The sequence below is a fragment of the Diospyros lotus genome, chromosome 7 (assembly GCF_014633365.1).
Source record: "Diospyros lotus cultivar Yz01 chromosome 7, ASM1463336v1, whole genome shotgun sequence".
In the NCBI taxonomy this organism is placed as follows: Eukaryota; Viridiplantae; Streptophyta; class Magnoliopsida; order Ericales; family Ebenaceae; genus Diospyros; species Diospyros lotus.
This window is the reverse complement of record NC_068344.1, coordinates 11,226,377-11,243,969: the sequence shown is the minus strand read 5'-3', so window position 1 is coordinate 11,243,969 and position 17,593 is coordinate 11,226,377. Positions and strand designations below refer to the sequence as shown.

At 36.3% G+C, this 17,593-nt stretch overlaps 1 protein-coding gene across 2 annotated transcripts; it reads right to left on the bottom strand.

Moving 5' to 3' along the window:
* Positions 1-659: 659 nt before the first annotated feature.
* On the bottom strand, positions 660-12,982 carry LOC127806108 (KH domain-containing protein At4g18375). Of its 2 annotated transcripts, none has more exons than XM_052343137.1 (8): positions 12,838-12,982; positions 11,663-12,270; positions 6,926-7,420; positions 5,312-5,551; positions 4,956-5,219; positions 1,777-1,832; positions 1,599-1,695; positions 660-1,253 (listed from the first exon to the last, which is right to left on the bottom strand). In XM_052343137.1, exons 2-8 carry the CDS (start codon positions 12,248-12,250, stop codon positions 1,122-1,124), a joined length of 1,872 nt encoding a protein of 623 aa, XP_052199097.1. In that variant the 5' UTR covers positions 12,251-12,270; positions 12,838-12,982; the 3' UTR covers positions 660-1,121. The 2 variants fall into 2 exon arrangements, with proteins under 2 accessions (XP_052199097.1, XP_052199098.1); XM_052343138.1 differs by having other exon boundaries at positions 12,733-12,897.
* Positions 12,983-17,593: the final 4,611 nt, after the last annotated feature.

Sequence of the window (17,593 nt, the reverse complement as noted above, 5' to 3'; positions counted from 1 at the left end):
TGTAGTTCATTAATTTCAGAAGTTGAACTACCTTCCTCTAAACTAATAAAAATAATGGTTGAAAGCTCCTTAAGTTGAAAATATAATGGTTGTAAGAATATCGTTTTAAGTTGCTGTTTCCAAGGAAAAGTGGAGTACCAGTGAGGTTAAATCAGAGATGTCCAACTAATAAATGGGAGATTGAAAGCTCCTTCTAAGGGGAAAACCTAATGGCCATAAAGTAAATTTTTGCAAACCACAATTCCTATAAAAAAAAAGTCAAGAAAGGAAAGGTCTAACAGGACAAATAGACAAATTGTGAAAGATAACTACAAGATCATCCATCTTGATGGCTATTTAGACAATAAGCATGAAGAAAATTATTGTAGGATAGGAAGCATGTTTGGTAGAGAAAACTGATCGATTCCCAAAGAAGACCAAACATCTTCAGGTAATTCAAGAAACACAACTCCCTTATGATGTAATATACCAGAAGATAATTCATACAGACAGGTCAAGCATATAAATTGGAAGAACTGTGGAATATCACACTTGTAATCAGAAGTTGAAGTACCTTCCTCTGAAACTAATCTGTACTCGACAAGAAGAGAGTAACAAGAAGAGTTAACAACCAAATTCATTTCACTGTCCATTAGAGAGAGAGAGAGAGAGAGAGAAGATTATAGTGAAGAGCTGATAACAAGGATTTTACGGACAAAGTAACTAAACATCCACAAATTATGAGTTTGACAATTGTGACTAGTACTGAAAATACTCCAGCAGGATAATCAAAGTATTTGAGATAAGATGGAACTCATGCTAGCCCAGGATAAGAACTAATAAAAGACTTAAAAAGGAAGAAAAGGTCCTACAAACTCTAAGACATCTAAGACAACTACAGACGATGAATACATTAAGCCAGAGATATGAACTACATTCGCAGAATATGGAGCCTGCAGTAAACCTTCCTGCACCATCTTCATTGGTATTGGTAAGAGAAACTGAAGTGCAACAGACTAAACCTAGAAATGAAGCTTCCCCAAGACCTGACCTAGAGGAACTAGAGTAAATATTTGAGAGCAAAAGCTCCAAGACCTAAACTAGACTTCACCCTCAAAACGCCAAGAAAGATCCCCATAGATTTAAGTGGCCATTATAAATGCCTGGATCAAGTTTTCAGCAGTACGCTTCTGCTCAGATGTGCCAGATATTAGAGCTACACGATCACCCCTAGAAGATTTTGAATCAGAGATCTCCACAACTGCTCCAGATATCTGGAAGAGAAACAACTGCAAGTGAGAATTCCAACTGAATGTATAAATTCAAGGTATGAAGCACTTCAAAACAAGATTTGATGGACAATTGAAACAACACAAGTGAAATTAGGATTGTGTTGCATGTCATAAATTCGCCATCCTTGTTAATGAAATTAGGATTGTGTTGCATGTCATCTGCATCAAGAATCAGATACAAGTGAAAACTTCCATTTACAATTCCCATTAAATGTCAGCCACAGACCACCAAACCAAATGTGAGGTCCCTCCATATGCAAGTCAATAATACTCCTGTCATCACTAAGAAAATTCTTAAGCCAGATATGGAAAAAGACAAGGACTTACCTGGCGGATGTTAGCAATATTAGCCCCACCTTTTCCCATAACTTTACCCACTGCGTGAGCAGGAATGACCATCTCAAGAGTTGATGGAGCAGACAATCTGATTAGAAAACATGGAATAAGTAATTAGGATCATATGGCTATGAAATTGTTAAGTAAATTATAGACAAAAAATACTTACCCTCCATACAGCTTTGATGAGTATGAAGACAAAGATCCATAATCAGTGTCTCCCATCTGTCAGAAAAGAAACACCAACTCAAATTAAGTATTATTGGAATATGTCTGAAGCATTGGAAATTAACCCAGAATCCCAAAATGTGAAATAAAAAATATAATAAAAAAAAGAACAAAGACAAGGCCAAAAGAGGTCCACCACGCAAATAACTTGAGATAGGACACTTGATAACAGGCAAGATTGAAAAATAATACTATATTTTTGTTCAAGCTCAAAAAATTGTTCAAAAAAACACTCAATATATTTAATCATTAACTACATCAAATCAAGAAAAACACACTTATTTTTGAAGAATCAATCAAGTGGTTACTGTTCATATATATGCACTCCCTCTCATGCATTGTCCATTAGCTTTTCCAGAACACAATATATTTAATTAAGTGGTCGCTTGTTCTAGTTAAAACAAGGGCCACAAACCTAGACTTGATATACTACTCAAAATAAAAGGCAAGGACTCGCACACAGAGAATACAGCCTTTGTATGATCATTTAAGCAGAAATCTAACATAGGATGCATGCAGGAGCATATCCTTACAACAACAATCACAACCTTTAATCCCACTAGACGGGGAAGGCTACATGAAGTCAAGACCTCCATTCATGCTGGAGAATATCCTTGTCAGAAACTATATCATATGAGTGAAAGTTCACTAGAATAATCATAAACCCTGATGATTACCAGATCAGGCAGTTTAGAAGGCTACTTGATGAACAGGTGCCATCACAATAGAAAAAACTGATTCAGCCTCATTGATGCAAGATCCAGATTTTGTATTTGAAGTCACTAATTACAAGTCTTTTTTTTAATTTATGAAGTTGTATCTTCCTGCTTCAAGATACTTTGGGGTTTCAAATGGGGAATCTTGGACTTTATTATAATGAGCAGTACTAATTTATAACCCATCTTAATACCATGCATGTTTCTTATTATATAAGAATATATATCATACATATAACGTTGTCATAAGGCTAAACCCTATACAGAAGAGCCTGTGACCGCTTATAGAGAGGTCATGAAACTTTAAAAAAAAAAAAAAAAAGAAAATCCTAAACTCCATAGAAAAGGGAGATCCTGCTTCATACACCTTAACAGGAAAGGAAGCATGGTTGCTTTAAGAAAACAGCCTCTCCACACTCTCAACTGTTCTACCCTCCAAATATGCCACATAATACTGAAGGAGATAGATTTCCAAACATTAGCATCAAGACCTATTTGGGCATGCTTCCCCCATAAGTACAAAAATTCCAGCTAGCATCACCCACTGCGCGCCAAAAAGGCCAGAAAACAAGCTCAAAACATCATGAACCACATCACAACAAAGATGGCCAACTGACTCTCACCCTTTCTTACACAGATAGCACCATTCTAAAACAAATTTATTCTGTTTTCTCATCTTATCACAAGTCAAAGCACAACAAACTGAGGCTACGCAAACAGAAAAGGTCATTTGGGGAGGGGACTGTCCAATTCTCAAATGACGGAATAAGCTTGAAGCATGTGCAAAAAAATTAGGGTAAATTACACCCATTACCCTAAGGTTTGATAAAACATTGGACATCCCTGTCATTTGAGGAATTGACAAAGACTTTCCCTACTACTAAATCTAAATTGAAAATTTTACCTTCATTAATAAACTCTCCTCTCTCTCTCTCTCTTCTGTCCTCTCTCCTCTGTTTCTTTCTCCAAATGACAGGCTTGAAGCATGTACCAAAAAACAGGGTAAATTACACCCATTACCCCTAAGGTTTGATAAAACGTCAAACATCCACGTAATTTGATCTGAGTTCCTCATTGGCGGGTTCCTTCATCAATCTGAGTTCCTCTGGATTCTTCATCAAGCCACATTTTTCCTTGCATTTCGTCAACATTTTACTCTAATAAATTTGAAAAAGAATAACCTATACCCTACCCCAAAAAAAATGAACACAAGCTTCAAACCTAACACAAAACTGAAAACAAAGATTTGGTTCCATCCTATATTTAACTAAATAAATGTTATTTGCTATCATCGTCATGTTGCATATCATAATAGAAATAATTACCTAATCTTTTCCCATCACCAAATTATTGGGTTTTTCAATTGTAAAAAGATGATTTAGTGGTTAATAGTTATCAGATCTCATAATAAAGTATGCTGTCTCAACTTTGATCTGTTTACCTTTATTCATTAAATAGCCAGCCATCTGGTTTTGGGTTAAAAATAAATAAATAGACGGAAAAATACAAGATTGTTTCATTTCTAATTTCTACAGCTATAAATCCAAGCCACCTTGACCATCCACACCCCCTCCTGGGACTAAAGTGCATATGAACATTGTCAGTAACACCACAGATTGTATACCCCTGCCAGTTAAGTAAAGTTTTGGGCAACATATAACAATATTTAGTTTTAAGGTAAACTCTAGAATGAAAAGTGTAGTCAAGAATTACTCCTTCAGTAATCCAGTTGTTTTGCATATGCTGAAATGCTGCATAATTTTACGTGAATAATAAAAGAACAAAAATAAAAAAACATAATTCAAAACCATGTTTCTCTTAAAATATAAAAAATATGCTATTAAGTTAACTTAGGTCCAGATTATTCTACAAGGAGGATGGACACTTCAATGAAGTAGTTTTATCATGTCAGACACCACACATGCTGAATACTAAGTATTAACACTTGGAAACTTCCAACCAGGCATAAGACACTCATCAAAATAAGTCCTGTATTTCAGTTTTTACTAGGCACTGGAAGACAATAATGCCCATTGCAGGACATGAGTTCAAATCAAAGAAATCCTTCTTAACAACATTTCCAAAAATAATGGTTTAACAGGACTTCCACACATGGTCCTTTATTAAAAGTTTTATCATTTCTCTATTTTCCTAGAAGACTCATGATCATCCAAAACAGAATAGGGCAAAAAGTTTGCGTTCAGTTCCAGAAGCTAAAATTAAGAATTTGATACGACCAATTAAGAAAAGACATCAAACGAAAAAGTAACAGGTTTGCATTATTGCCATTAGTGATAATCATGATACTGAAAAAGTAAATGGACAAAAGAAGATCTAAAATATCTCAGGATGCATAACACTAAAGAAATGATAAAATTGATCAAAGCCAAAACTGCTGGCATACCGATAAAGATCCATAGCCATAGAGGCTGCTTGAAGAAAGCATGCCCAATCCACTCCCACTTTCAGCTCTCTTCTCATAACTTAATTGTGGAGCCGGAGGTAAGGTAGACAAAACTGAAGACACTGAAAGAGCAGAGGCGCCGGAATACAATGAATCAGTACCAGAAGGATTGCGACCTCCTTCCCTATCCTTTAAGATGTCATCTCGAAGTCGCAGCACAATTTGAACAAGTGCATCCCTCACGCTACCAATTTCCCCACCCACCTAAATCCAGAAGAAAACAAATCAAGGCATAGGAGTGTGAAACTGTAAAAACAAAAATAACAATTAGACTACAAAATCACTTTAAAAAATACCTCAATAAGTTCATCACTGGCATCAGCACACTTGGGCTTCTCCCCTTTGGAGATTCGCACATCAGCCTTAGTTCTCTTCCGAATTTCATTTATAATTGAACCACTCTTTCCAATTATACAACCAATAACCCTAGATGGAACAAGAAACCTGATAGTTACAGTGTCATCATCTTCATCATTTATCTTTCCTTGAAGCAGTAGAACCGCTTCGACTGCCATAGATTTCAAATCATCTGTGGACTGCCAAAATGGAAGTAATACAACAAGATCAAGACATGTAAAAAGAGGAATAACAGCTGGTAACCTCACAGAGCTGACATGTTCCAACATTAAATAACAGGGTATAAATAAATGATGCAATGAACATAATATGGATAGACTAAATGCAGTCAATTTTCCCTCAGAAACAAAATAGTTGAATTGCATAGAACACCACCAGAGCAATGCTGTAAAAAGCGCTGCACAAAGCACAGTCCTAGTGCTTCTTGTCCAAGTGAAGCGCAAATGATAAAGCTATGCTTAAGCACAAGGCATGCTTAAGTGAGACTCATTTTTTTTTAATTTTTTATTGTATTAGTAAAAAAAAAAAAAAGGAGTTATTACTGTGTACCATAATACACCAAAACACAGCCATCTATTATATAAATATCTTGGGAGTGCTGTAGGAGAGAATGATTCAGTATTTGGTCATGATTTTTTAACATGGGGAGCGGTTGCTCTATAGCTAGTGTTGAAGAGTATAGATTCAATAGTAGAAGCAAAGGAAGCAATAAAACTGGAATGCCAGCTTCAACTTGTAGTTCAGAACCAATTTTTGGTTGAACAAGTCAATTAGATGGCACTAATGAGGAAGATGACTATTAATCTCGGCCAAATCAATGATAACGAATTAAAAGACCCTCTTTAATTATCTTTTAGCATGAACTTTTGTCTTGATTGTATTATCTAGTAATTTAGTTACGGGTATTACATTCTCTTTATTTTTTCTAGCGTTTGCACTTTGTTTCAATTGAGCATGCACTTTGCGCTTAAGCTCTCAAAGGCCTTAGCACTTGAGTGTGGTTAGAGCCTTTAGAAACATTGCAAAAGATTTGCAAGAAACACAAATTCCAGTCTCAGAAAATTATAGAAGTCACAATAACAATAATCAACTAGTTGCTAACAGGGTATAAATAAATGACACAATGAACATAGATACAGATAAACTACAAGCAGTAAAATTTTCCCTCAAAACAGAAATAGGTGAATTGCATCACGCACCACCAGACTTGTATACGAAACACAAGGTCCAGTCTCAGCAAACAATAGATGCCACAATAGCTTATCATAAGGCATCTTAGAAGGAACATTATGGCAAGTTGAGATAATGTAAATGTACAAAAAGATATATGTAGTAACCAAATCTGGCAATCATGATTTCCAATAAAAATTAGAAACGGTGAGTGAGAAACAGACAAAAAAGCCAGAATGCCCCAGAATGCCAAATATAAATTAGGGGAAGTAAATAGAGAAAAAGAATCAAAAAGAACAGCAGTTTGTTCTAATCCTGCAATTTCTCAAATACAAGACATGTATCAGAATATGACCACAAATATAGCAGAAAGAAAGCCAAACCTCCGTTGAGGTTATGGTGATTATGCATTCATCACCGTTGCCTTTCTTATCGTCAACCTCAACACGAGCACCACTGGCCTGCCTTACACTTTTAATTGAACTCCCTCCCTTGCCAATTACACGACCAATCTTGTCAGAGGGGCACAGCATTCTCACAATTAACTCTTCTGATCTGGAAGCACCACCATAACCAGAAACTACAGGAAGAGCAGATGAATAGACAGGCCAATTGCTTGTGGCATCAGCATAACCTGGAAGTTCATGAACCGGAGCAGCACCTAGGACCGGAGGAACAGGTCTTGATGGGACAATAGGATCTACACTTGGATAAAGTCCACTGGCAGGATAAATAGGGACATCTGAAGGGATAATGATGCTTGGAGGAGCCTCTAGCACAGTAGTATCAAGAGGGATTTGTTCCTTTGGAGCAAACTTGTACATGATTGCTGAAACAGCAAACAATGCTTTCTTCACAGCTTCTGGATCACCAGCTATCTATTTACATTGCAACAGATATCTCGTAAGCCACAATAACTTTGCCAAAATAAGGCTGCTTGCATAACATATAAATCTGAAAGATGAGCTAACACGTCAATAGCAACATGGAACACGATATACATATTGCAAGCACAACTGTGCAAACGGTATAACCAACCAACAAAATACATTGAAAAATTTTGCAATTTTAAGACTTGCAATGTGGTAACTAATGCAATTTAAGCACAAATATCATGTGCAGCATAGTCAACTCTGCAAGAGTATTTACCATAGTTGTCAAAGACGCACCTAGATGCAAGGCTCAACTAAAGACTCCTCTGAATGGCTGAGGCAAGGCACATGCCTCACACTGAGGCACAAGGCGCATGCCTCTAGCACCTATAACATATATAAATACATATAATATTTCTGGAAGGCTTTAGCTTGATTTGTATGTGGAGAATCTGTTATTTTGTCAATATGAAAGCAATCACATATATCGGAGAGAGATGAGTCAGCCGATGGTGGCCAAAGGTCTGTCAGATGACCCACATGCTGGCAGCTTGCTGGCATGTGATCTCACACACCAGCAAGCTGCCAGAACATGGGCTCCCATCTAAAATAGAGCCAAATATTTAATGCATTATATTCAAATGAAATTCAAAATATAATAAAAGAAAACTGTGAAGACGTGTCTTAGATTAGTTTCTGTACTTAGTAGTTTTCTTGTATAAATCTGTTAGCATATTTTCTTGTTGTAATGAGTGTTGCTTAGTTTGTTTAAAGCTGACCGAAAGTTGGTTAAATCCGGTCAGGAGGGGCAGTTGGTTGTAACTGCCTTGCCCGCCTCTATGATCTATAAATAGGGGCTGGGAGGGCTCGGAAATAGATATGAAAACAGTGGGATATCTTGAGAGAGTTGAGTGAGAATGTGCTAGGCCGAGAGAAGCGTTAATTTGTATTTCTCTTGGGGGGGTGTTCTTCTCTGTTTAGTCTAGGGTTTTAGACTGGGGGAAAGAGAGGTTTTTCCTAGTGCATGTAATTGCTCTAAGGTTTCAAGATAGTGATGGTTTTCATGGTGCCCAAGGCAGTCTGGATGTAGGTCTCATTTATGAGACTGAACCACGATAAAATCTTGGGTCTCTTGTGTGATTTTATTGCTGTTTTCTATTTCCGTTCTTGTGATTTCTATCGGGTACTGTGTGGCTTATCTGCTGAGGGTGTAATCGGTGAGTTCTTGGAGGGATAGAGGCTGTGTGTGTGTGGCGGTCCTGAGTTCAACAAAAACTATTACAATATTATGTATCACAAATATTGAAGATACTGTGTTATATCTAAGACTTTTCCCCAAACATGGAACTTCAAATCCATCAGCACGTACGCACAGTATTTACATTATTTGAGTGATGAAATTATCTTCTGAAAAAGAATAAGTAACTATTGACCCTCAAATCCCAACAAAAGGACAACGTATAGAGTTTTATTTATCAGGAGTTGAAAACATCAGGGAGATCTTCTCTTCTCCAACTATTAACGCAAAAGCTGGCATTGTCTTCCAATTTCAGTCACACCATCCCATGAAACATTGTCAATCTTCTCCATCCAGGTTTCTTCCACTTGTTCATTTTCTTTGTAAGTTCCATTCCCATTTTTATATTCGGGGAAATTATGCAAAGCCCACTTCATCTACAACATGTACCAGTTTATCCCCTCATGTATATGTTATCACTAACCCCCCCCCCCCCCCCCAACACACACATTTTACATGGAACGAGCATTTTTCCCTTTTGTTAAGAATTTGTTAGCTAATATAATGGACGGCAGGGGAAAAGAATTTCCCCTTTATAACTTGGACTTGAGTTAAGTAAATTGATACATGTTATTAGATGAAGGGGCTTGGTGTAACTTCCCCTCTATAATTCTTGCTATTGCATTCTTTTACATCTCGTTTGGAAACCTCAAAAACTCTGGAATTGGAATTCCAATGCCAATGTTATAATAAATTCTTGTGTTTGCAATTAAAAAATGTAGGAATTGGAATTCTAATTAACCTTCAAACACTAGAGTTAGAATTCCAATCAAAGGCGATCGGAATTGGTTAATAAAGAATGGGACTTGTAGGCCCCACTTATTTATTTTATTTCCACAAATACTCTTCTCCATTCTATTTATATATTTATGGGCTTTTCTCATCTTCCTATGGTTTTCTTATATTCTCCTTCACCTCCCCTTTCTCCATCTTTGTTATGTTAATTCTGTTATCTTATCTTAATTGGAAGTTGTGAAAAGACTACTTGTTGAAATTGTACTTTTAAAATTTTTTTAGTTAACATCTGGTTTTAGTTAGATCATTTTTAATAATAAAATGTCATGGTTATACATGTGATTTGATGGCTACTTCATCATATTTTTGTAATGTCATAACAACAGCAACAAAGTAAATGAAAACTAATCAAGATTTCTACGAAGCATTCTAACAACTTTAGATATTGAATAACAAAGAACCCAAATATCTTTGCCAAGAAAAAATGATAACCCAGGGACCCAAAAATCCTTAGGTGGAGAGTCCTCCAACAGGCTTAATCGAGGGATCTTAGAGAACATTTGCAGGAAACCGTCCATCCTCCTAGTCAACCCTTCCATTGAGGCATCCAACTTATTTTCCAGTGACTTTATTCCTTCCTGGATTTTGTTCGCCCCAGCCTCCAGTGCTTACATTCGAGTATGCAAACTTGTCACCAAGGAGTTAACCTGACTGACTTGAGCCTCTAGTTGGTTCATTCGAGTACCATCCACCATTTCCTCAGTCTCAATTCTTCTAACTTACTATGAACAGCAACCAATAACAGCCTGAATCCGCATCTAGAACTGCCCCAGCAACCGCCTTGTTCCGCTCGCCTTCAAGGTCTAATCGGAAATCAATTGCTTGGGACCCTAAGCACAGCCGAGAACCGTCAACTCTGATACCAAGTTGTCAAGATCCTAGGTTTTTAGTCTAGGATTTCTGGTGACAAACAACAAGAAAAAGAAAGGGAGAGAGAGAAAAGGAGAGAACTTTTGAGGGAAGCCAAGAGAATAAGAAAGGGAAGAAGAGAGTTGTAGGGAGAAAAAGAGAGGAAAAACTTCCACAATTTTCTTGATTGATCCCGTAATCTGGCACAGCTTAGTATATAAAAGCTATCCAGGCAGTTTCCACTAATCCCACTACCTCCCCACTAACCCACAACTATAAATTAAACCCATAACTGTAAATTAAATGCAACAACTGTTCCCAATCTCGGCCAGCTGAACCAATTACTCCCAATTATCTCTCCGGTTCTTGACAAGATTATACCACGCAGTTACCACTCCTCCAATACCTACCCATTACTCTATAACTACCATTACTCTACAACTATAAATTAACTCTAAATAATACCCACTACTCCTAAAACATAAATGTAAATAACAACTAAATAAAGAAATAACAATTGAAGTAAAAAATAACTTCCTAATTCATCTAAGTCGTGACAAGAAACCTCTTTGGTCAAAAACAAAGCAAGCAGGGTGTCTCAACAAAAAGCCCAAAAACAAAGTTGGCGTGAAGCCAATTTACCCCAAAAAAGAAATAAAATAATAACTTGAAAATTTAGTAAGATATAAAATTATTTGGATTTGGATCATATAAATTATTTTGAGAAATAAGTTGGGCCATCATGCAAAAAATAACAGTGCATGTCTACTTTATTTGTGTCTAATGATCAATGCATTCCCTAAATTTAAAGGGTTCTCAAAAGTTCAAGGGTGATGCGTTTATTGATTAATTTATTTTTAGATGAGAGATGCCACACAATTAAGTCTTCATAAGCAATCCGCATTCAGATTGCAGAAGTGCGGGGTGAGGGGGGTTGTCTTTGGGCTGTTAGAGCAGGGGCTTAACCACCTTCCCTCCACCCACGTGAATATTGTCGCAGACAACTGTACAAAAGCATAGGCATTAACATTTAAAAATTTCCCAATTTTCTACTACAGTATACAGCTATCTATAGAATCTGCAATATTAATAGATAGTTCAATAAATCCATGTTCTTGCTAGAAATAACACAGTAGACTGTGAATGGACAACTAAAAATAAAATTGGTGACCCTATTAAGGGAAGACCAAAATGCAATAACTCATCTCCCAATGCAGCCTTCTACCATTTAAACATCCCTCAAAGCATCCAAGTGCAAAATCGAGAAAAAAGAGTTTGCATGAGTTTCAAGTTAGAAAATAACATACCAGAACAATGTTATCAAACTCCATTGCATAAGAATGGGCGGGGTCGTTAACATCCTTAGCAGTAACTTTAATGTTTGCTTTTGTCTTGCTTCTCAGTTTCTTTATGGTGGCCCCAGATTTCCCAATAATATTAGCAGACTGGCTAGAGGGAACAAGAATTTGACACTCCTGCCTGCCCTTCTGCTTCTTGTCAGAATCTCCAATTGAAGCCACTGCATTTGCGATGGTGGCATGCACCATGAGAAGAGCATCTTGAGCAGGGCAGAGAGGCGCCCTTTCATTGAATTCTTCATCCACCTCTACCTCTTCCTTCTCCTTCACATAGCAGTAGATTGTTATAACTCTATCCTTAGCACCTGGAAATGGATCAACAACCTTAACCTTGGCCTTTGTCCCCTGCCTTATTGAGTTTATCACTTTCCCGCTCTTTCCAATCACACTTCCAATAGCCACATCTGGACAGAGTATCCTATAAACAACAACTTCATCGTTACCCTTCTCATCTCTATCAGTTGCCCGTCTCTTCTGGTTCTTGCTATCTCCATCATTTTCCTTCTGGATCCGATTTCGTTTCCCAGTCTCACCCATTCTTCTATATCAATTGCTTCCTGCCGGTACAAATGATAAAATTTCAAATTGAGACATTATCAAAACCCAGTTAAACACCCATTTAATTGATCGCAACCATATGATAGTGTTAGAATCAGCACAACACAGGTTTTATCTCATACTCTTCGATTTGTTTGGTTTTCTCATTAATTCTCATCATGGCTATGAAAGCTGGGAATAAAACAGACGGATCTGAAGCTTAAAAAAACATCCAGCGCCACATAATGAAGGGAAATTTTCATAAAAGAGAACGAATACACAGCGACCAAAGATTAGAACTCATCCGGAGGAATATACCAAGAAGCCGCTAAACCACTGAGGTAATGAGTTCAAATACCAACATGATTTCGAACAAAAAAAACACAAAACCAAGGGAACTTGATAGAGAGAACTGTCAGAACCCTAGAAATCAAATAATATCAGACAAACAAAGAACAAGGAAGGAGGCAAAGAAACCTTACCGCAAAAACCCTAGTAAACAGTAGATCTTAAACAAATCCAAACAGGGGAGGCCCTACCAAGGAAGGAAGGAAGGACACACGAAAGAACTAGCGAAGCAATCGTACCTGAGCGAGGAGATAGGCCAAACTGAGAAAAAACCCTAGACGAAGATATTCGCGCTTGCCTGTCCGTCAATCGTGAAAGCGAGACAATATATATCTAGGGTTTGTGATTTCCCAACCGGCTGTAGCCGGTAACGCTAGAAGCTGCAATCGTATACGGGGTACCCGTCCGAGCGTGCTATCACAATTTATAAGAAATTTTTACATTTTTGCCCTTGAGACATAGATTGAGGGATCAGATTGTAATATCTAATTGTCAATTGAATGAATTATGAATTCAATTTTTGCCTCTGCATACAAGTCAAAATTCTAATTTATAATTTATTTTTCATAATATAATTGAGGACACATATATTGAGAATTGTGCAAAAATATCATCTTAAGAGATTTTTACATTTTTGTTTTTAATTTTTAATTTTTTATATTTAATATAATTGAAAAACACAATAAAAGCCGTTGATTCCTCTTATTTCAACTTGTCCTCTATTTTTTTAGGATCCCATGAAAATCTATTTCAAATAACAGTTTAAGATTTAGCGTCAACATTTAAATTAAAGTTGGTGGTTATGGCTCTACATCTAAAGTGATGTTACATGAGTTTTAGGTCTTGGTGATATATGGTGATGCGATCACTAATCAAGACCCGACCCAAAGCTGACCCGACTACGCCGGAATAATATTTTAATACTTCTTAAGTTTTAGAATTCTACTTGGTTTAGGATTCTACTTTATGTTATTTTAATACTCCTTAAGTTTTTAGAATTCTACTTGATTTAGGATTCAATTTCATGTTTCTATTTGATTTAGGATTATATTTCATGTTGGATTAGGATTTATTTCTATTAGGATTCTAGTTGGATTTTGTTTTCCAAACATTAGATGGATTTGGATTAGCCAAATACTATAAATATGAATAAGATCTAGAGTTTGTAATCAAGTTTTTCTTAATCAAATTTCAGCAACCTATTTGGGTTTTCTTAGCAAAACAGTATTGTTTTTGCGTCTTCTTGAAAGCCAAGTTTCGGCCATTGAAGTTTGCTCTTTCAAGTGTTTATTTTGGTGTGTTTTCTCCACACTCGCGCTACACGCTGTGTCAGGTGGTATCAGAGCGGTTAATCAACCAATCAGATGGCCAATCTTGAAAGTAACGATAGCAACCAGCCTTGTGACGGTGATCAGGGGTTGTTCGCAGTTTGGAAAGCAATCGAAGAACAGCGAGAAGTAACTCGTACTATCCAGCAACGATTGGAGCAACATAGCAACCAATTGGGCACCTTACTACGAGTTGATAATGACAGGAACCTGAATAATGGGGTGAATCAAGCCGGAGCGAGAAGACCACCCATTAATCATGTCCTTGTTAATCCTAGAAGACCAGTGATTGAAGATAGCGATGAAGAGGATGATTTTGGTCGAACAATAGCTAACCCTGGTGGTAGAGGGGTTAGGAGGAATACGCATCAGCACAACCACTAGGGCAATGATGAGTATAAACTAAAAGTTGATAGTCCCACCTTTAGTGGAGATCTTGATATTAAGAGGTTCCTGGATTGGATCACTGAGGTTGACCGTTTTTTCGAATACATGGAGATCCCAGATGAACGACAAGTAAAGTTAGTGGCTTACAGGTTGAAGGGTGGTGCATCTGTTTGGTGGGAGCGATTAAGAGAAACGAGATCGAGGGAAGGCCGACAACCAGTTCAGACATGGAGACGAATGAAACAACTGTTAAGAGGTAGGTTTTTGCCCCCTGACTATGAATAATATATGTTTGAAGCTTATCAAAGATGTGCACATGGAATGAAGAGTGTGAATGAATATACCTCTGAGTTTTTACGATTAGCGGAGAGAAACCAATTGTCAGAAAGTGACAATCAACAAGCAGCTCGTTACTTGAATGGATTGAAGCCTGCTATTCGTGATAAAATTGGGGTTCAGATGGTTCTGAGTGTGCAAAAAGCAAGGAACTTAGCTTTAAAGGCTGAGTTAATGTTGAGTGAGAGATCTCGTAAAGACAACTATCGTCGGTATAGTGGAAATGAAAATAAACAACCAGCTTTTGATAAAGGCAAGTCGGTTCAAGGAGCGCAACCCTCCAATCCACCCCATACAATCAACCCTAATAAGGCTACAACGGGGGGAAACATTCGAGGTACTACTTCTAATCTTCTAAAATCCCTTAATCCTTATGCAAAACCTATTCTTTTAAAATGTTTCAAGTGCAATGAGGTTGGGCATCGATCAAGGAGGTGTTAATGGCAAGGCAAGACCCAATAAAGCTGAATATGGAGGCGATTGTGAAGGCACTAATGGTGTTGATACGCCAAAGTCCAAAAAGACAAAATAAAAAAATAATTAAATTAATTAATCACCTCAAAGAGGTAGAATAAGAAAAAGGCGTGCGAAATCCAAAACGACCTCAGAAGATCAAAATCAAAAGCATGGCTCATGGTTGTGCCACAGCTCGCGCTTGCGACTATAAGACCATGTTCCACATTTGCGCCCTCAACCGTGGCCTTAATTCACGGTCTCATCGAAGTGCATAAGAAATTTGGTGCACCACTTTACTATTTTCCCAAATATGGGAAGTCCCCCCACAGCACGTAAACTTAATAACTTTGACAGTTGAAAATTCTTATTAAAAATGGACAAACAATTATCTATAAGAAATTTTATCCTCAAAAGAATAAGATAAATATTATTTGTAAAAAATAGATATCATCTATAGTAATCCTGATTTCAATCAAATTAGGAATAATCAAGATGGGTATTATTTATAATAATTCTAATTTTGAACTATCTTGAATTACTCCAAATCCCTTTATAAATAGACAAATACTTATTAAAAAAGAGGTTATATCTGATATTGATATAAATACTGATATTTGGTTTTTATCACTTTCAATATTAGAGTATTTACGTGGAGGTACACTCTCTAACTATTTTCTTTTTTACAGATTTAAACAGGTTGTCTACGACAGTTTCTAACAACTAAATTCATTCTTATCAACAATAGGAATTCTATCTTTTGGCTGACTAGTTGAAGGGAGGCCCCACCAATAATCTGGACCACTTTAATAATCTCATGTTCATGAAAAGGTTGCCTACATTAATCTTGAGCAATTTGTTAGGAATTCATGAGCGATGGTGGCACTTTGATTATAGGAAGTCAAAGTACTTCAAATAAACCGCATATGTAATTAACCCAAATTATATAGAGTCCAAGTAAAATTTATCTAAAAAATAATAATAAATAAAAAGATTAGACTGTTATCATAGTTATGAAGCATTAATTTTAAATAATCATGAGTTACTATTATGATTTTTCTGTTTGAATGAAACAGAACCGTGCCCATAAATTTTTTAATTCTAATTTTCTATTAAATGGCTGAATTTCTAATTAAAAGCAAAAAAAAACATTTTTTCCTAAATTTTTCCAACTTTATACTAAGATTGGAAAATACCAGAAAATATATCTTTTTTAATTTTATTATTATTTTTTAAAACATATAAGATGCTAGAACATGTTTAATTGTACACTTGGAATTAAAAATTAAAAAATATTTCCTACCCTTAAATTTTGCATAGCATATATTGGGTTAAATTTAGAAACATTAAAACAAAAATTAAACCTTTTCCACTAGAATTATTTTTATTAAACTTTTCTAATTTGGTTATAAAATGGGTTACTTCTTAGAGCTAAGAACCTAAAACTTTACACATCTATATTCTACTATGAGTAAAATAGGAGACGTCACAATAGGCTTTTAAAAATCTGCCCACTGGACAGTTCCAAGAATTTCTTAAGATATGCCAACTAGACAAAAAGATAATTTAAAAAAAAAATAAAAATGAAGGGCTGTTTACTTATAGAAAATTAAAATATTTTTTTTAAAAAAATTCATAGAAATAGAAAATGTCGACATTCAGAATTAGCCGACTGCGATTCGTAGGTCCGTAATGAGAGAATAAGCTCAAAATGCAAAGAGGAGAAATGAGTAGAATGAATGGTAAACCAACATAGGAAAGTTTTTTACATGGTTTAATCAGAACGATACCTACTCTACGACTGTTCTCTGGTTATTTCAGCAAAGTAATAGTATGTCATTATTATTCTCTCTTTACAATAGTGTTTTGACCCCTCTTTATAGTAATGGGTGTTTACAATTGCATAAAATACAAAAGTATAAAGATGATATTATGGGGGACAATGCGTCCTTATCATCTCCATAAAATCGGGAGTGGACTCCGTATTATCAGGGATCTGGTATGCCTCAAATAAAGTAGGTGGGTCCCTGCCTCCGGTTGTTCCATGGATTTGTTGTTATGCAAGTTGAACGATTTGACCAGTGAGCTAAATGGTTAGGCTAGCGATCTAGAAGTATTGCTGGGAGCTCGCTTGGTTAGATTTGGAAGTATCGTTGGGAGCTCGCTCGGTTCGCGACCCAAACTTAGGCCTAAGCGACATGTGACCTTATTTTGACGAGCTCAACCTTGGGCCTATTAGGCTTTAGGAGATTGAGGTGGCCTGTTAGGTTGAGTTCAGCCTATAAGAAATGGTTCGGGAAATACCCATCACAAAAAATTAGAAACTATGTTCAAAACATTTTTTTCTAAGATAGAGAATAGAAAACAAATTTTATGTTTTGCAAATTTGTACTAAGTTTTAGAAAACATCTTCAAGATATTCTTCACTGTTTCATTTGTAAATTTTAACCTTGTTTTTCTCACTTATTTCCAAAGAAAAATATGATTTTCT

Coding starts and splice junctions, on each gene's coding strand:
- LOC127806108 (XM_052343137.1), bottom strand. CDS start 12,250: ATGGGTGAGACTGGGAAACGAAATCGGATCCAGAAGGAAAATGATGGA. Junction 5,552..6,925: donor TCACCATAACCTCAACGGAG/GTTTGGCTTTCT, acceptor CCATTTTGGCAG/TCCACAGATGATTTGAAATC. Junction 1,254..1,598: donor ATATTGCTAACATCCGCCAG/GTAAGTCCTTGT, acceptor TTTCTCTTCCAG/ATATCTGGAGCAGTTGTGGA.